The sequence below is a fragment of the Lissotriton vulgaris genome, chromosome 11, assembly GCF_964263255.1.
Source record: "Lissotriton vulgaris chromosome 11, aLisVul1.2, whole genome shotgun sequence".
Taxonomy (NCBI): domain Eukaryota; kingdom Metazoa; phylum Chordata; class Amphibia; order Caudata; family Salamandridae; genus Lissotriton; species Lissotriton vulgaris.
The window spans coordinates 906,075,321-906,096,095 of NC_141699.1; the positions used below are offsets into that span (position 1 = coordinate 906,075,321).

General features: G+C 44.6%; 1 protein-coding gene across 1 annotated transcript in view; it reads left to right on the forward strand.

Annotated features, from left to right (window-relative positions):
* EIF4EBP1 (eukaryotic translation initiation factor 4E binding protein 1) overlaps nucleotides 1–20,775 on the forward strand; it is a 47,395-nt gene that overhangs the window by 18,129 nt on the left and 8,491 nt on the right. Inside the window, exon 2 of the mRNA XM_086944036.1 lies at nucleotides 17,040–17,210. Coding sequence (XP_086800162.1) covers nucleotides 17,040–17,210 — 171 coding nt within the window. The remainder of the gene's footprint in view (nucleotides 1–17,039; nucleotides 17,211–20,775) is intronic.

Genomic DNA, 20,775 nt, shown 5'->3' on the forward strand with positions numbered 1-20,775 from the left:
CTTAAATGTGCAAACTTGGACATTTTCTCATATGCAACACAGCAAGTGTGTACTGCCTCCCAGTAATACTAGTATTCCTCCGTGCTAGCTACGGGTTCACGAAGGAGCTGAAAGAGTGCCTAGTTGAAGTATTTGCATAGCAGAAGTTCTGTGTAGGCACTGGAATGCCTGTTTGCTAACTGCACACCTAAAATAACTTAGTAATACACAGCTCCTCCCATCAGTAAGCCACTTGGATTGAAAAGCATGTGAAGCATGAGCCTTTGTTTTTTTTGAAAACCAGAATTGGTAGATTCACCAGTACGCGTATTGTGGGCCACTGATTTTGTCAAAGGTTGAGGATTTCAGTCTTGTCCACTGGTGTGTGGGTAATATTTAAACCATGATGTGTGTTTGCTTGGCCCGGCATGTGTACCTATTCTCCTGAAGCATAAGGAAGACAGAGTGGTGCCCAGTATGAGTTGGAATTGTGTAAGGGAGGTGATTCAATGTCCACTTTAGCAGAGTCGAGTGAGGGGGAGGCCGAATGAGTGGGTAATGATTGGACCTCTGGTGTGTTATTGCTTGACCAATGATTGTTTTGAGTTACCGGTAAAATGTGTGTGTTGATCAAATCTGAGACATTCAAAATTGAAATTTGAAATGGAGCAAACCTAACAGGCACTGGAGAGAAAATGAGTCTTAGGACAATGAAATATTCCTAGTGGAGACCTCAACAAAGGGCTCACTTGCAACACCTTTTCTCCACTAATCGGAGAGATATCTTCTAGAGAGTTCTACCCCTTCCTTGTAAGGCTCTGGGGTGCTGTGGTGCCTCGCTAGTGTGCCTTCCTTCCAACAACAAAACTTCCATAAAGAGCAGAGATTTGACCAAGTATTAAACACATCTACAAAGAACCAAGCCGGCCTCCCTGCGCGGGAGAAGGGTGGACTGGCCTGCTCCTGGAGTTGGAGGCGTGAAGATATATTTGCCATTTGTCAGCCAGAACGCAAAGTGCCTGGAATCACACATGGACTATATACATCTCAGTGAGTAAGCACTGCCACGCTTCCTGTTTCGAAATAGAGTTGTGAGGCGGGGGCTTATTTGGCGCGAGCAGAGGTGCTCGTTTTTAGGAAAGTTCGATCGGGTGTGATTTTTCGAGCTGGTAGTGTGGCAATACACTTCATATGAACAGAACATCCGCGCCGCCCATCCCGTGAAGGCTATTAGAAGCTCACGTGAGTGGGGTTTGTTGACATATGCCCTCGTGAGCGCACTTTAAATCAAACCACGAGTGCAAGCAGGATGCCGTCGAGCCCTGTGTACAAACACGGGCCGCTGTGCCAGTTGGCAATGCATATCTGTGGCATCTCTTCACCTGCAGTCCCCTTACCGGTGAAACGGCTGGTTCAGGGTGTTTGGTTACCCAGAAACGTTTCCTAACCGCAGAATAGTCATCTCTTTGAGCTTAGTTAGCTTAAAGGCGAATTTAATGTGCCATCCACGAAGGAGCAGCCACGTTTTGCCTAAGGGGTAAAAAATAAATCTCCCACCATTGATAGAGCCAAAAACATTAACAACTCCTCTTTGGCAAGAAGAACCTCGCCAGCGCTGGGCTTGGATATTCATGCTGCTGGACACAGTGTAGTGTACAACCCAAAATATTTAGCGAAATGCGCCTTTAAACATATTGCCTCATTAAAAAAAAAATGTTCTATTGACTTTTTACCTATATCTTTCGTTCATTTTGTGGTCTGCCACTGAGTGGAAAATCCTCCTCCTTCCCTAAATCACTGCTGCTCCCAGGAACACCCCTCAACACAAGTTACACAATTTGAGGTACTTCTTGTTCGTGTAGTGTAATATGTGTGGCTGTGGAGACATCCCCTTTAGGGATCAGTCCACTCCAGGGAAATTTCGCGGATTCTCACTATACATTGTATTCCCGAAGTGAGCACTTGCTTTGGTGATGGCTACAGACTCCATTAAGTTTTGATTCTCTTCTATTGCTGCACGTGGTCCAGCAGGCGAAGAGGCCCTTTTCAGATTCAGTCCTACTCATGTCTGCCTAAGGGAGTTCCCTTTGCAGAATGACTCTCCAGTAATTTCAACCTCTGTGTGTTTTTTCTTTCTTTTCTTGAATTTAGTGGAATCTTGGGGAACAGGCATACGTGCTACTTTGCTTTCGATTATGGTCGTTTGGTTTTTGCCCCCTCCAAGATTAGCAACGTGCTTTCCATGAGCATTTTGTGCCAGGTGTTTTTCCTTTGCATATCATGACAGAGAAACAAAAAATCCAAACTGAATTAAAAACAAAACAAAAAATGGAGTAACATTGAATAAACAAAATGACAAAATCCAGTAATGGGAACCCAGAGACCTGCATTTTTCTAACGTTTTAAGTAGAAGTCGCAAATATCACTGAACCACGCAATAGTCATTTAAGGGATTTTTAGTTATTTCTTTTTTAGAGTTTTTTTACCGCGCAAAATTGACCCAAGGGTTTCAGAGCGCTTTACAAGGGTTGAACAGCCATCACTTTTACAAAGTATACAAAAGAATAGTAGTAGACATACCAGGATAGAATACAATAAAAGATACATTAATTGTTAATTTTTTTGCGGAGGTAGGGATGGTCTGAATTTTCGGTTAGGGGAGAGAAAGTGCACAGAAGCAAGCCCATTATCTTTGGTGGGTGGATTTAGGTGTTTGAGTAGGAAAAATGTAAGGTTTTTCCTGTGGCGTCGGAACTATTGATTATCACATAGATCTCGGGGTAGAGCATTCCAGATTCTTGGCGCATTCCCAGAGAAGGAATTTGCAAGTGATTTTTCTTTCTTGAATTTGGGTGGAATCAAGTGTAAGGTGTATAAACTTTGCAGAGCCCTCTTTTGGCCGACTTTTGATCAGTTGTGTGCTAGGTAGTTTGGTTTCACTTTGAAAAGAGCTATGTGGGTTATGCCAGCCATCTTGAATGTGCTTCTTTCTTTAATGGGAAGCCATTTGAGTTTAAGCGTGGCAGTGATGTGATCATAACGTCTCTTCCCTGACAGAAGTTTAGCTGCTGCATTAAGCATGGTCCTCCAGGGGATAAGGTCGTTTTTTTGGTGCACCAGTGAAAGTGGCTTTACCACAGTTCAGTTGAGAGAGGATTAGAGATGGCTTTACAGTGTTTAGACCTTATTGAGGCATGAAGAGTATGGCCTTTTTTAGGTGTTTCAGAGCTACTAGGTAGCACTAGGATAGTCTTCGGGGTTGCTAGCTTTCTGGTCGCAGCCATGCGTATGAAGGCCAGGAAGCTATCCCCGAGGTACTTGGAAGGGTGACCTCACTATACTGCAGATTCTGTTAATGTTTTTAAGTTAATTATTCTCTTTTACATTACACTGTGATTAAATTGTTTTTGTACCAACTTTTTAACTACTTGAATGGACTAGATACTGCTACCGGGTTTGACTTATTAATGATTTTAACTATATGAACTATGTGACATGTCAAATTTTTTAAATATGTATTGTTCTGTTGCTTTTATGATTTTAAGTAATCGAATAAAGCTTGCTTTTGACTTCGACTTTGAGGTGTTTCAGAGTATTAAAACTCCTTTTTTCCGAGGTATTAATATGATCCTTCATGCTTAAATTGTTGTCAAGTTAGGGATAAGGTACTTTTTTGGTGCACCTGTGAAAGAATGTTCCACTAAAGCATTGGTTGTCAGCATTTGTTCATTTGCAGAGGTTGCTAAGATGCTAGTCTAAACGCCTTATTGCAACCAAGATACTTCTTGCATAACCTTCACTGGTGTGCCACAATGCAGAGCGAGAGCACATTTGGTGGCATTTGTAGTTGTTCTTTCGAACTTCTCTCAAGGATTCCAAATATGAATTTTGAATTTGAATAGAATTTATGGAGTGGTTACCCTTTAGGGTGTTATGGAGCTAACGGAAAAGAAAGATTGAATATGCCTAATTCATGCCGAACCTTAGTTTGTATATAATGGCTATTTGTCCCTTTTTTGGGCTAACATATGCACACCGACACTCATTGGCATGGCACTTATTATGGATGAGGAAGTCTCCCATATTTTGGGCCATGCTTCATTGTTGATAACCTCATTCCACTCTGCTAAGATGGTACTAACAGGGCAGACTCCACCTCAATGTGAAGGAGTTTTTGATATTAGATATACTGGATACACAGGGGATCCAGGTGCGATAAATCAAATAAAAAATACCTTGAGGTAAACCAAAGGATATCCCTTTATTAGTGGGTACCCCAGAAATGTTTAAAAAACCAGACGGTTGAGGGGGATGTTCTTAGGGTTTAACCCTTTCGCTGCGGCGGCTATTCCGCCGCAGCACTAAGTGGGCGGGGCGACCGCTCGGCGGCCGCATGCTGGTGACAGAACCGCTCCGTCACCAGCCGCGGTTGAGCTATTCTGGTGACGGAGCGGTTCCGTCATGACCCGCCCCGCTCCTTAAAACTGCCGCGCAGGCGCGAAATCACTGCCGCGCAGGCGCGGCGGCCGGGCCATGACGGAACCGCTCCGTCATCAGCACAGCCCACCGCAGCTGATGACGGAGCGGTTCCGTCATCAGCAGGGGAGGGGTTAATGAGCCTGCATCAGTAATGAGCCAACATGTTTCTGCCCTCTAGTGTTAATACCGATCTGGGACATTCATCAGGGCAAAGATTGCATAATAGACCAAGTGCACAAGTGCAAGAGACATAAGTAAGGGTCAGAAATCAGACATACCTGGTGCATGGAGGGCAGGTAGGTTGTCAAGCCAGTATACTTCTTGAGGAATGTATGACTACAGAGGATACCACCACCACCACCACCCAGACCTTGGTATGGTATTTCAAACTTTAGGGAACATTTTGTTTCCTGGTGCAGTGTGCGAACACCAGGACGCTTGACTGTGCCTGCAGGGCCAACTCCACTTTACTTCTGGACCCTGTGCACTGTAAAGGCACTCATCCACTCTCATTATCTGACGAGGCTGTGCACTGTTGTATGTCAAGTTTAACATCTATAACACAACACCGTGATGGAAGCAAAGAAGCACATCCTGTCACTTCGTAGCTAAGAGGCAAACTAAGATTTAGATTAGGGTGTTTGTAACTGTCGAGCTCTCTGTGTTGGAAAAGTAGGTCTTTCGCGCCTTTGTAAGAATGTGTGATGTGTCTGCCTTTCATTATCATGCTAAGAATCATTAATTTAGCTTCTAGTAATGTCTATACCTACTCAAATGAGATAATTTTAACACAATTAGAAAAACAACAGATTGAAGAAAAAATCTGCAAGTTTCTTAACTTAAGCTTTGCAGGTAATCTGTAGCTCGCTGATGGGGGTGCATAGTTCACTGAGGGAAAATACCGGGATTGTACCTCGCGAGCCACAGGTAACACTGGAACCTCTGTAAGAATTTTGCGTAGAAACAAGCACATTAAGTATCTGTGCTAAATTATATTTCAAACTTGTGACCAAATAATGGGCACACCTCTCCTACAAGTGCATTAACTGCCAGAGTTAACTTGCCATTATACACCTTGAAACTTACTATATAAATACAAATCTCTGCAGCAGGTGCCTTAACTCCAGTGTTTTCTGTGGACAGGTGCTGCCAATCTTCAGTATTCATAAAGGAAAGGAAACATTGGCAATGACAACAGGTTTGGGTTTAAAGTTCTAAAATATGCAGCGTTAACACATTAAGATATACACAATTGAGGGAATCATCAGGAATAGATAGAAAATGATATAGTAGGGAAGCAGTCCCTCACCCAGGTCAATGCAAGCACTCAAGTGGAAGGATACATCCAAGCAACCAGTAGTATTAGGTGAGAAACGAATACTCCTCTGGGCTTAGCCAAGACCTTGATAAGCTCTGAAGACAGTACCTGCAAGAGGCTGTTCGATGAAAGCCATTGGTAGAAAGGGACAAACCTGAAGCCCACTATGTGTATGTTGTTAGCTGTTTGTCTGTTTTGATAGGTGAGCTGCCAGAACCCACACCATGAAAAAGAGGTGCAGAGGGAAGTCCCTACGGGACTCTTTCTAACCTTCATGGCTTTCCAGTCCCTGCTTAATCTGCTGGGAAGTGGTTTCTGGGTGACCCGGAGGTGAAGGATCTCCAACAGGATTAGACCCACCAGGGCGCAGGGGGCAGAATTGGTAGGAACAGGAGGACCAAGGAAACCAGGAGAGCCTGTGTTGGGTCGGAAATGTCCTCTGCGTGGTAATAGAGATGCTGTCCTGCCTTGAGTGCCAACTGTACCGACGTCTGAATCCTTATGCTGATTTTTGTAGTCGTAGGAAAACACTGATCATGCTTGTGCGCCATGACATGGGCCTGTCTCACAGACTGCAGTCTTGTTGGACTGGGAGGCGGGCCCAAAACTCTGCTCTCATAGTGGTGGAAGGATACTGCTCTCCCCAGAAATTAAGGAGCACAAGCGTGGTGGTGGCAGTTTACTGTGTAGTGATCAGTAGGAGCGAACTAGTAATTTTTACCCTGTCACTGGAGTGAGGCCTACATGCTCACTCATTTTAAAGGTGTGCTGCTGATTACTTCACTCACCATTGACCTGTGTCGTTTGGTGTCAAATCCTGCACAGCACAGGAGTGGTGTATCTGCGCTCTGTGTGTGTGTGTGTGTGTGTGTGTGTGTGTGTGTGTGTATGGGAAGGGTACAGTACAAGGGTTCTTATTCTATTTTTATGATTGCTTATTCTCTATTCTAATTAAATGTTTAATGCAATAGAGTATATTTACTACTGCTCAGTGCGTGCATGTTAAATTCATGCACTGGATATATGTAGGCCGCTGAATGGTACAGTACCTGAAGAATGCTGTGCAGTGCGTGCAGGATAAATGCATGTGTTGGGTATATGAGTACCTGTGAGTGCTGCAGTATATAAAATGTGCAGTGTGAGCAAGTAAAATGCATATGCTTGATGTATGTGTGCCTATGAGTGTTACAGTACATGGAGGCTACAGTGCGTGGAGGGTGCTGGCGTCGTAGTGGTTTCTGGTCTCGTGGCGTTCGCAGGGTCCAGGGGTTCTGGCGCTAGGCGTGGTCCAGGTGCGGATGGGCGCGTTGCGCCCGCTGCGCGCGTCCACTGAGCGGCTGCTTCTCGGCCTGCATATGAGGTGGCTTGGGAGGGAGAAGCAGCTTGGAGGCGGGAGCAGGGAGGTGAATGGGTGTGCAGGGGGGGGGGCAGGGCCGCAGGGATGCAGCGGCGGGAAAGGGTTGGATCGGGAGCTGCGGGGGGAACTGGTGCAGAGGCGAGGAAAAAACCCAGGAAGCAAGGTGGCAGGAACCAGGCAGTCGGGTGACGAGCAGCGGCGTGGGGGCTACCTGCCTGCAAGCAGGGTCAAAGGTCACAAAAAAGCACAGATAGGTCACAAAAAACGGGGGGGAACACGAGTGGCACAGAGGCACAAAGGTCACAAGAAAAGGTCACAAAAAACAGGGGGAAATGAGTGGCACAGAGGCAGAAAGGTCATAAGAAAGGGCAGAAAGGTCACAAAAAACGGGGGGAAACGAGTGGCATAGAGGCACAAAGGGGAGTAGAGGCAAGAAAAACGAGTACAATCAGGGGAGCAGAACGCAAGAAAAGCGAGTGCAATCAGGGGAGCAGAAGGCAAGAAAACAAGCACAATTGGGGAACAGAAGGCAAGAGAACGGGCACAGATAAGAATGCAGGCACAGGGGATAGACGGGCAACAGCGGTCACAGACACCAGAAGACAGTATGTGCAGTACAGGGAAGACAGACAGACAGCGACAGTGATACAAACCTAAGGCCTACCACTGGCCACAAGGGATGAGGTGCAAGTGGTAGCCTGCGGGTGAAGGAGGGTCTCAACTTCTGGGGCAGGGTCAGGACACACAGGCAGAGCTGTGTGGTGGGGGGCGACCTACCAGCAAGGTCAAGGGTTGCTCTCCTCAACGAGCAGCGGCCGGCCTATATGGGGAGATGGGAGGATGGAGTAGGGAATGGGCAATTAGGGGGCGGGGCCGCAGGGGTCGCAGCAGCGGGATTGGGAGCAGTGAGGGCACCAAGGCAGCCGGGCACAATCAGAAGCAGTTAGTGGGAACAGAAGGCAAGAAAACATGTACAATCAGGGGAGCAGAAGGCAAGAAAAACATGTACAATCAGGGTGAGCAGAAGGCAAGAAAAACAAGTGCAATCAGGGGAGCGGAAGGCAAGAAAACGAGCACAACAGGGGAGCAGAAGGCAAGAAAACTAGCACAATCAGGGGAGCAGAAGGCAAGAAAAACTGGCACAGCTAAGAATGCAGGCACAGGGGGTAGACCGGCCACAGCAGTCAGACACCAGAAGACAGTATGGGCAGTACAGGGAAGACAGACAGACCGACAGCGACAGTGATACAAACCTAAGGCCTACCACTGGCCACCAGGGATGAGGTGCAGGTGGTAGCCTGCGGGTGGAGGAGGGCCTCCACTTCTACAGCAGCGGCAGCTGAGGCAGGGTCAGGACACACAGGCAGAGCTGTGTGGTGGGGAGCGACCTACCAGCAAGGCCAAGAACCGCATTGGTTCCAGCAGGGTGGTGGTTGGCTTGGGTGGGGGTGTCGGTGGTATGGTGGGTATCGGAGGATACATATATACTCACAGTGTGAAAACATTATACCGGGGATTAATCCTAGCTTCCCATTTTAATAAATTGTGTGATCCTAGGCATCTGTTTTTTTCCACTTTCCCTCCATTTCCTTCATTGCTACATAATAGAGGACCTCGAAATACATGACTTCAGGATGTGCGCTTTACAAAACCTTCTCCTGTGTTTGAGTTAATAAACTGTAATTTTGTTTATGTATGAGGAACCCAGGACACCCAGAGGGTGCACTTTACACCTGACTTGCCTTTTAGGGGCAGGAGGGCCGTATGCGGCCCCTGGGCCGTACTTTGAGTATCACTGATCTAGAAGATCCGGAGCAGATAGAGCAGCACCAAGTAAAAATGGAATCGGAACTGGGGGAAGACTAGAACGAACAATATATGTCATAAAAGGAACAAGGTGCAAAGCAGGAGGAGAGGAGAAGAACTTGGACCAGGTGGTGCAGGAGAAGGAGGATGATCTGTGCAAGGGAAACACGACCAGGAGTACACGGACCAGGAAGATCAGGATCCGAACTAGTAGAAATTAGACCAGGACCTAAAGGAGGGCCAGGAGTAGGAGGGGGAAAGCCAAGAGGCAGAGAAGGAGAACCAGGAAAAGACTAGGAATTAAGGCATAAAAGGAGGAGGACAGGACCAGCAGGAGAAGGAGAACCACACATGATGAGAAGGAGAAATACCAGGAGGAGTTGAAAAGGAACAGAAGGAGATGGGCAATGTTTTAGGCCACATGTATGAATACAGGCCCGCAGTTAAAGATGCCACCCCTTTTATAAACCATTATTAGTTGCTATTCTAAGGCGGTAGCGTCTTTAAAGATACCCACCCTTTTCATCTAATTACATCACAACTTGACTCCCTCGGCCATTGTATATACAGATTGTGGTCTAGTAACAAATCCGACCAATTTTATACCTGTTACAGTTTTTCTTCCTACCAGTGTTTTTGGGAGCAGAGTTTGTCAAAAAAGAATGCACAGACTGGCATTGCCTGCATTATTTAAGACATTTGCAATTGCATCGAGGGAGCGGTCATGAGGATTGCATTTGTTGTGTGACTTGCATAGCGGTTGTGCGAATTATGGGTTGAGTCCTAACGACCTGCAAACTTCCGTTTTTTCCATTTTAATTCCCAACCATAACTACTTTGACTGGGATTTGTACGCGTGTGTGTGTGTATTTTTTATTGTAAATGATGTCTGTGTTGCAGGGCCCACCTCGCAGTGAAATACTTTGGTCTGGAAGTAAATTTCCAGGTCAACTGAGGATGTAATAAAAAGTGGGTTTTTAGGTCAAAAGCTTGAGGGGTGACAAATCTGCAGGACACGAGTTAGAGACATGGCATGACCTGCTTACCTTATTGCTCCTCTGAGGTTGAACATAAGTTATTTGCATTTTGGTAGGTGGTGTGTGGCACTGTTTAAAAACAATATATATGTATTTTTAGGGATTAAAGATTAGATTATTACTTCACATTGACTCCATGCTTCTTATTTCTAGGCTTGTACTTGTTTAAGTTTTTGAAAGGACACTGGCAGAGCGGTATTTCTCACTATTTTGTGGGTGTCTATTACATTTTTTTTTTTTGCTGACTATCTCCAATTTTTTTTTTTTTTTTTACGGGTGTACATGCATCTATGCATGGCTTCTGGACGACCAATAACTAGACCAACGAATGTCGCTTTCATTGTATCTAAATGTATTTTACAAAGATATCCAGCAAATGTGGTATAGGTCTGGCCCTTCTAATCCAACAGTGAACACACTTCTATAGGAACTTAACTTTGGATAGTAACCAAATATCACGGCTGGGAAAGAGTGGGGGAAGGAGGCCTTAAAAGATAATAACAACAGGTACAGTTGGGTGGTGTGGCAACATGTGCGTTGAGGAAGTGCTGTGAAGCCAGTGCCTGCAAGGCACTAATAGTGAAGCAGGTCTTGGCTGGAGCTAATCTGTTGTGTTAAGGGCGCGCAGGTCATGGTCACGGGCCAAGCTCGTACTGGTAGCCCGGGCACTGGTACATAGTCAAGGGCCAAGCTCCGTGTGGTACTTTGGGCACTGGTACTCTCAACCTGGAGAGAACTGCAGAGTGTGACGGGCCGGGTCAGTGACCTGCACCCCGTGTTTGGAGCATAGGATTATATATGCTATGTTGTCAATGGTGGCATGTCTACTGGGTGCTCGGCATGGGCTATGCCATGTCCTGCGCTCATTGCCTAGATGGCATACTTTCAGAACATACATTGTGGGCAATGCAGAAAGTGGGGAAAAGTAGATGATACTAACTCTCAGAAAGTAATGTGAAATATTTTGGTAAACAGATGTTATATTTTTCTCCAAGAATATGTAATGATTTGCAAAAAACGTGAATTCCTCCCTCCCCAAAAAACATTCAGTTGGTTGAAGAGGAGATAAAAAACATTGCTAACTAACTGGAACCACCATCCCACTCCATGCCACAAATTACTTAAATACAGTAATGTGTAACTCTACATCTCCATTAACCACTGGTACGAAACAAAATTGCTCGTGTTCACATGAAGGTTGCTTGAACATATTAGGTATTTAAGGTTCTAACCAGCAATATAATAATAATGTTGTATTTAGGACAGCACTTATGTGTGAAATGACCACGATTCTTTGGCCTATCATGACCTAGAAGACAATATGGTGACAGCGTTGGGGATAGAGGGACCCTGATTGAGGAGGTGCCAACCTTTTTGGCCCTTCTTCTATCCATGTAATATCTGGGGTATGAACTGGCTATTAGTGGAATTGCAGCCTTTTGTTCCCATATGTTCTCTGTGGGGACAACTGCTGGCTGGCAGTGGAAGTTAGCCTTTTGTTGCACTGTAATTTATGAGGACTTCAGTTAGCTGTCTGTGGCAATTCAGCAATACATTCTCAAGTAGTATCTTTGAGGCCTATGTTGCCCATCTGTGGAATTCAAGCCTTTGGTCTCAAGGTAAAGGCTGGGATGACTTGTTGACTTTCACTGAAAGTGTAGGCCTTTGTCTCCATAAAATATTTGTGAGCACATTTGTTGGTTGTCAGCGGAACTGCAGCCTTTCATCTCCATGTAATGTGATGCGATACGATATTAGTGATGTCCCAGGTAATGCGGTCTGCGATTTCATCTAGGATTTGTGTTGGGTCACAAGTGATGTGTTAGGCAGAGTTGTGGGTGCTTAGTTTACATTTTCCTGTCCTGATCAGTAATTCTAAAGTTTTGGTTCATAACCACAATGTAGTGAGGAGGTCCACGCTCCCTCCCTCTGTGCTTTCCCACCCTCTCGCTTCCTGAAGCTGCGCTGCACTGACAGCCTCACAGAGACCCCCATCAGAGCAGCCTGGGATTCTTTGATGACGTGGCAGCTCGGGGAATAGTTTGTTTCCACTGTTGTAAGCCATTGTCGTGAATACCGAGTTATTCATGATATGTTTCTTTTGAAGCCATGCCTGACAACGACTTTCTTCCAGCAGTTCCTCCAGATTCACTTTTTAATAGCACAGCGTTTATGACCTGGATATTTTGGGCAATCCTCCAAACTACACTGCAAATAAAATAATCACGAGGTCTGGCTGTGCACATTGCTTATGTAACAGTTGGCAGGAGATACAACAAAAACAATGCAACGATAAGGCTATCCTTGTGACCTGTTGGCTGCTTTACCTTTTTTGACACCAACTTAAGAGTTACTAGCTGGAAGAGCTGCACGGGCCCAAAGGGTGTATAATTGAACATGTGGAAGAAATGTTTTGCTTGGATTAACTTTAGAGCTATCACTGTACCCTGTACAGATGTTAGTTGTTCTCATTTATGATGGAGAAGCTACTTACCTTTCTGCAGGTATTGCAGTCCAGAGTGTGCAGTTGGGTGGGGGTGGTGTCTTGAAAGAGTGAGAATAGTTTGAGTTACAATTTGCGTCTAAAGCTGTTGCCTGACCGTGAACGGAATTCTTGTCGTTGGCTCTGTTCTTCTTCAGGAAGTATCTCTGTCCCTGTTAGTTTGCTTTTCAGTGCCCCTAGTAAGTATTTAATCTGGAATAGTGGGACTTCTTGCTGAATTGTCTCGAATATTTGGTTTATTAAGTTATTTATAGTGAGAGACCGATAATCCATTCTCTTCTGGTGAGTGAATGTAAATTAATTGGTCAAGTTACCGAGTGCTGTAGTTGGGTGCCACCGTTCTCCCAGTCAGTGCAGCGTATACATCAAGGGATCCTTGCCTGAGTTAAAAGGGTAATAGAACTACCATGATAGAGCGGTCGACTAAACGATGGTCCCAAGCTGGTTAAGCAAATGAATATGTGCAATAAGTATAGCGTAGACCTAACATTCAGTGGAGTGAAATCATTAGAAAATAAGGAGCAATAACCAAAAGCTGTCATGTAAATATGGAGAAAATGTTATATAAATCGTGGGTTAATTGGGTACCATTGAAGTTGAAAGGTGAATAAGGCTAGGGCAGGTGGTAAAATTAAAAGAACGTCATCAAAGATTTAAGCACTGCAAGTGAGTGAAAGTGTCGAAAGCAGCGCGACAAATGATATCCTTAAAAAGCAATTCAGATTGTTTACAATAACGATGATGAGTAAGATGAAAATGGAAGTGAATTTATAGAGCGCGAATTGCTGCCCAAGGGCGTCCAAGCGCTGGTAATAACAGAGAAGACCTGGCAGAGTGGCTAGCGGAGGAGATGCATTCACTCGCATCAATAGGGATGACAAAGCATGCCCTACTCATTTATAGTAGGTGGAAAAATTGGTTCATGTGTGATAGAGACCAGGGTGCATACCAAGCCTATCTAACACCATGAAGGCTTCAAACTGACCGCTAACTTTAAAGAGTTTTAGAAATAAGCGAGACCCTGTAGTAAACTAGGGAGAAGATCAAAGAGCAATGGATGAACCCCCCATGGCTAGCTATGCTAAATCCAATGGTGTGGGAGATTGAAGCTTTAGATTTGCACAGGCATACTTCAGGTGGTGAGTCTTCAACTTGCTGTGTGTGGAAAGACACCTGGACCCCTAACTAGAAGGAGGCGTCAGAGGGATGTGTGTCACCTGGTAACCTGGAAGCTTCCTCAGTGCTCTCAAGAGACAGAAGACAGCTTAAAGTCCCAGCACTTGGGGAAGAGAACATCCCACTAGCTGGAAGCTATCTGCAACATCCTAGACCTGAATAAGGTGCTCTAAATGGGTTCGGACATACTTAGTTTCATATTGATCTTGTTCGGTACAGACTTTTCAATGAGAAGTGAGAGGTTAACGCCATTACAGTTTTACTTAAAACATATGTGTTTCAAAAACCCTTTAGTTGTTTGGGCGACAAAGCATAGCATTCAAAAGTATTGAGCCATCATTTTTTCTCAGGCCATACACATATATTCATTGTAACCTCTTGTCTAGAGTACTGGTGCATACTAATCCCCTTAAAGGAAAATAGCAGTCTGGGTGCACAAAGAAATATAAAGTAATGGGGTAGCTCCTCTAGCTGCTGAGAATGTGGCTGGTTACATGGGAAAGAATAACAAGCCAATAGTTGTCGCCTTAGAAAACTATTGACTCTTCAGATGCTATGCAGCTTAACTGCCTCATTTTGTAGATGTGTGCCTGTGTTATGCATGCACAGCAGCAGCAGTTCCCTCGTTGTGTTTTTTATTTAAAAATGTTATTTTATAAATGTTAAAAGGTCGGAGTAGCAGGTAGGGGAGGGCTCGGGTCAGCAACATACGGCAAGATTCATCAAGCCGAAAACAGCTCGCAAAGGGCCAGATTCTGAGAATCTGGCCCTTTGCAAGCGCTATTTTTGCATTTGGGATTCATCATCCCAAATGCAAAAATCGCAATTCTAGAAATCGCATATTTGCGAATAATTGCATTTAAGGAATCTCAATTAGAGATTCCTTAAATGCAATTCAAGAAGCATTTAAAATGGCGAAATCGCTATTATTGGCCGCTATTTACCGTGAAGTCTAACTTCGTGGTAAATAGCGAAAACTGAGATAAATGCACTTTTGTGTGTGCGCAACATCAGTCTACATTTTCATTTCAGGGGTGCTACAGGGTGTCCTTTGGACACCCCTGGCACCCTTGAAATCGCTTCCTTAGTTGCGATTAGCAAATTGCTAATCGCAAATAAGGAATAACTCCCCATTCATTGGGGAGTTATTCCTTATTTGCGATTAGCAATGTGCTAATCGCAAATAAGGAATGTGTAGCAATCGCAATTTATTTAGCGATTCCTACATGAATCCCGTTTTGCAAGTCCTTAATCGCGATTCCTTAATAATCGCTATTAAGGACTCTCAAAACGGGACAATGATGAATCTAGCTGATAGAGCGCTGGGAGAAGCACACGAATTGCGTTTAATTTATTTTTAATCAGATTAATCATTTCTTTCATGGCGAAGTCTCACTGTGGCATCTCTAACTTTGCAAAAAGGACGTGGCATACAACTGTGAGAAAACCGGGGGATAGGACAGAAGCAGACGGATGAGCAAGATCAGTGTGGCAGAGCACAGAGGCTCATGGGCGAGGGGGCAACAGGAACGGGGGGGGGGCCGAAGCACCAAATGAGTAAAGGGACCAAATGTTTTTATTGCCTCTATAATGAAAATGTGTTCTATATTGTCCCTTTAATCATTTTTTTAATGTATTGAAGTGCAATAACGTGCTTCTGTTTACCTACTGTGGCACACTGAAAGCCTAAATCAAAATATGCTAATGAAAAAGCATGCTTCACTTTTTGAAATCCAGTCACAGGTCGATTGGTCTTCATAGACTCCTATGAAGGACACTGCAAAGCTCATAGAAATGTAACGTGTTTAAAGAAAAATATCGAGCTGCCAAAATATTGAACGCGTGATTGACAATGTCAGTGGACCAGCACTTTGACGTCTGAACCTTTGGCGCAGATAATGGTAAAATCAGTACATTTTCATGCTGCTTTCATGAAATTTCTGCAATGCAGCAAGTGGAGGAAGTGATTAAACCAAAACAGAAGCTAGACACCAACCAGCAAGTGCCGAGCTCTTCTCGAGGAAGAATGTGAGACCTTGAGAGGAGATACTGTGGCTATGGTAGAAAGCGGACATCACGAAGTCAGCCTTTCTCACTTGGCTAAGTCAACCTCAAAGTTAGGCTATGCTTACTTCATCAACCAAGTTAAATGTGCGGTGTACAATGCAGAAATTCAAAATGGCTTTATGTTTAAAATGTTTCGTAATTTGCAATTAAGCTGAGGCTTTAGAATTACTTAAAGCAGGTATTAAAACAATTTCACACGTATATAACTATATATAAAATATATTCTCACTTCCAACACCTGCCCTCGTGATTGTTTTCAGACAAAGTGAAGGCTTTCAAGAAAGTCCGATGAAGCAAGAGATTCTAAAGCTAGCACATTGAAGCTGGGCACAGGCTACACAACACTTTGTGAAGTTGTTTTTTCTCTACTAACCCTGGCTAGCTTGAACGAAACGTCACCTTTCATCCAGTTGAAGTGGAGTATGTATTGGAAGTGGAATGTAAAAGCCAGGGCCAGGCAAAAATGTGTACCGCTGTTGTTTTGCGTGTTCGCTTGCTAATGTTTCATTTGTGCACTTTATTCAGTGTTTACCACAGAATACCACTAGTTCAGTTATTAAAGTACGCAACTCCTGTTATGTGTTTTTCCGTTATGTTTAAGGCTCATCTTGAGCATAATTCATTGATTTCCGTGTGTTCCAAAATTGGAGTCGTAGATGAGGAAGGTGTTTGGCTATTTAAGTCAAATTCCTGAGTCTGATGGCATAGTGCCTCCACCCCGGGTATTTGCTTTGGACCCCATGGTCATCTGTTTGCGTACCTGCGGGTCTACTTAGCCTGTCAGTCTCGAGGTTGATAAAAGGAGTACCATTTAGTTGGGTAACAGTAAACTGAAATTACTGGCAATAGCGCCAAGAAACCTCTGTGGGATGAACATTCTTTCTATAGACATGCCTGTTAATGCAGGCATTGTCAACTATAGATAAAGTGGGTATTGGGTATATTCAGTGTACTTTTATGGTTGTAACAAACCAAATAAAGTTTTGTTTGACTGACTGACAGTGTCACTGTGTCCATGCGAAGAAGGTGACAAGGCCTTGCTACTTTGTAACCCAGGAAGTTAAATGATTGGGAAATTTGGAGTAGCGCTATGTAGAAAAAATTAAAACCAGGAATAGAGCACTAGCAGATGGTTTTCCTGGTACATTCCATCTGCCCCTTTAACTGTTGTCATAGCAAGATTGGGAGCTTTCCCTCCGATGCATTTTGTAGCCGTTGTGTGTGACGCCACTATTTAGTCTGATTACCGGCTTTTCACTTCTAAAATGTGATCTGACCTTAGGACGGAAGTAACTGGACACTCTGAATTCTTTTCAGGCACCAGAATTATTTACGATCGCAAGTTTCTGATGGAGTGCCGCAATTCACCCGTTACCAAAACTCCACCGCGTGACCTTCCGAACATTCCAGGTGTGACCAGCCCAAGCACAGAGGAGCCCAAGCAGGAGGCGAACCACACCAACCACCACGAGGAAAAGCCGGTCAATGGTGAGTAGAGCCGAGTGTAGGGCGCAGGTTTGAGATCCGCTGCTACCTTTAAGTTCGGTGAACTGGTGATCAGTGTCGCTTCTGAAATGAGCTGCAGAGATGAATGGGCTGAGTCGCGAATCTAACGGGTGACACTTGTGTTATTGAGTCGAAGAGATTATAAATGTATAGATGACTCTAGGGAAGTAGTGCTTAAATTCTCTCTCTTTTTTTTTTTTTTTTTTTTTTAAGCGAGATGGGGGGAAGCAGGGGCTCAAATTATTTTGTAGGAACCTGGCACTTTTCATGCCTTTTTTTTTCCATCAACCTACCCGTCTGTGGCTGTATCAAACTCTTGCAGATTCTTTTTAATTCCAGCTTTCCTCCTTTGTCGCTGTTTTCCTGTCTTTCTCTTCCCACTTTCTCCTTGCTCTGCCTTTCTCTATATTGCTCCAGTTCCGCCAGTCACAAAACGTCATTTGGCCAATCATGGCCCTAAAAGTACAGATAATGATATTTCATAAATATAGCAGCATCACAGAGTTCAAAACACATCAGAGGGCATGAGATAAAATACAGTTAGTTTCATGAAACACACTAAATAGAAGACATACCAATAACAAAATACATAACAAACCGATATAAAAAGGCCGGGTGGGCATCAGATTAATGATTTTAAAAATGCTGATATTAAAAGGATGTAAATGTTAATGTTGAGCCAGATTTGTTTCTACCCCTCCCCCCCCCCCCCCACCCCACCACCAGTGAAAATAGGACCAAGTTTACCACTGCCATGCAGACTTTATCATTCTCCAGCCTTTGCAATCACTCAAAAGCCTCCTATTAGGTGTTCGTATTAAAGGACGAAAAATAGGACACACAAATGTATTCCTAGCATGAGCATATAAAGCGCAAAATACAAAAAAATGCAATGTGCATTGAGTGGTAGTGTTATTGCACACGGGCAACTAGGCAGTGGATCTCCCCAGACTATATTCTGAGGAAAAGCAACTATCAGATTCAGTAGACTTAATCGCAGTCTTGTTAAATAAAAACTGAAGTTCTCATTCGAAAACCAGGTGAGGTAAGGCCCTGGATAAAAGTCTGATGATGGGAAAGAAGTCCGGGTGCCCAGAAATGAGTGCCAGTGCCACCGACCACCTGCAACCACTGCCACGAATGAAGCAAGGACAGAAGGCGAGTGTGGTGGTAGATGCAGCAGTGAACAATGTGATTGGATAACCTAGCTTCTAAGAATCATGCGGCTTGGAAGCCTCAATAGATCTGTTACACAGACCTGCGTGTGACGTGTGCTCCCGGTGTAGTGACTTGCAAGCATTTGGGTTATTAGTGCCTCTGATATTTGTCTTTTTGTACAGCCATATTTGTTTGCTTATTGTGCCGTCTGAATGCGATGTCTCTCCAGAATAGGCTAGCCGTTTATCTTGGGCACGTTATTCAGTTCTTGTCAGTAGATGGCACTGTTGTACTGAGAAAGTAATTTATTTGCATGCCGGCACGGATCTAAGTCGTGTTTGATAACGTTAGAAAACAAGGTGCCCCTTCAAAGATAGACAGTCGCGAGGGCATTTGTATCGGAAGTGCCCGGAGACACCGATTCCTTCTATGCTCTCTGGGGGGAGGCACCCATAATCACGGGGCTCTGCTAAAGAGACTATGCTGGGATTCCAGCCTTCCTGAAACAGTGAGTTAGTGCCCAGAGACACGTGAACTGTGAGCTACAAGGCCGGGCGCGTGAGCCCTGGGACTTAGCGCGCGATGCCACCGAGGCATACAAGAGGGAGTCTCCTGGTCGGAGAGCGGAATGCTTAATATAAAGATGGGTGACTGAACAATAAAAGGTGCTCACTGACCAAGAAGTTGTGTCTGGTTTACACGAAGGAACAGAGAAGATGCTATAAACACAGCATACTGGGTGACGTCATTGCTTGGCTTGCTTGAGCCACAATAAATCAATTTTTGGATCTCTACGATTCCTCAGGAGCCAGTCTGGCCTTGAAGTTGTTCTAAGGCAGGGGATGAGGAGCCTTGCTGCATTGCTTTTGTTTCTAGACTACTGCATGTTCCCGTGCAGGCCATAACATTTTGCTACCAGTGTGTGCACTCCTCCTTGCGATTCACAACAGACTGGTCAATGACTGCCCGCACCCCCTTGTGTGATCGTTTGGTATTATCCCCCTTTTTCGAATCACTTTGCGAATGTCAAATCATTTGAACATCAAGACCCTGATGTTTAATGTTGTCTGATGTGCAGAAAGGCATGAAGGAGGCCCCTACTTGAAGAAGAACAGTACCACAGCACCCTGGTCATTTTGGTTGTTAGGCAGCTGGTTTTAAACTTGGTTTTTGACTGAAGAAAAACAAATGGTGTCACTTAGTGACAGATGCCCAGAAGAACAAGTTAGAGCATAAATACTCGCAGCAAAGTGCAGGTTTCTGGCCACTTCCAGGTTCAGTGACCATCTTCCAGCACAACTGAAGCAAACATGCCAACCAAACACAATCCTCTCAGTAGATTCCCACAAACATTGCAGCACTACACAGACACATGGAGCACCAAATAATAAGGAAACTCCATCGTCAAAAAATGCCACAGGAAGGAATTTATTAATAAAAACACAAACTTATGGTGGTACTCACGTCCTCTCTCATTGGGGCGCATATTGATGATACTCTCTTGGTTCTTAATATCCGCTTCTAAGAACATGATTATGTCCTGTGTCGGACCACATCCCTCAAACTCTCAAAACATTTGTCCTTCATTCTCTCCCCTTGCAGTATACATTCACACTCTGGGAACCTCCTCATCCAATGGGTCAGACCATAGCCTTCACTCCACTCTCATTGGGTTAGCCTCTCATTGGGTTAGCCTATCACCCTTTGACCTCAGGCCGTAAACTGCAAGCACCTGCGGGGCATAAAGACCCTCTCACTTTTCGTATCAATAGACACACACACACAATATTGGGACGGAGGATCGCTTACTAGTGTGCAACACATCTCTACCCTTAGTGAAACAGAGCAAAAACAGGACATCACAGTATTGCTTCTGGTTTACTCCTTTGAAACATTAGCTGTTAATTCTGCAAGGTAAATCCTTTATAGCTTTGCATGGAATAGTGCCACGTTCTTGTGTTCTGACTTCTGTAAAGTCGGAGGTGACGGGGTCCGAGTGCTCGCCGGTTGCTAAGGGCCATACCCTGGCGCTCCACTCCCCTAGGGTGGCCTGGGCTAGGCTTACCAGGGTATAAAGTTGCCTAGATGTCTACTCGAGTCAAGCCCATAAGCATTTGGCCCCGAATGGTTTGGACCATTAAGGCCAAATGCTTCTGTTTGTGCACATTTGGAAAGAAGTCCTTGGAACCTAGAAATGCATTGGAAATATTGTGGCTGTGAATGGCCTTGGGATATTGTTGGAGTTCCTAATACAGCTTGTCTAGTTCAACAGAAGTCAATCCCTTGTCACTGTAAATGGCCAAAGCATGAACAATATTATTTACAACATATGAGGATCCGCAATAAGCAGCACATGTAGGCGCAGGTGTGGAAATAATGTGCTAGGCTC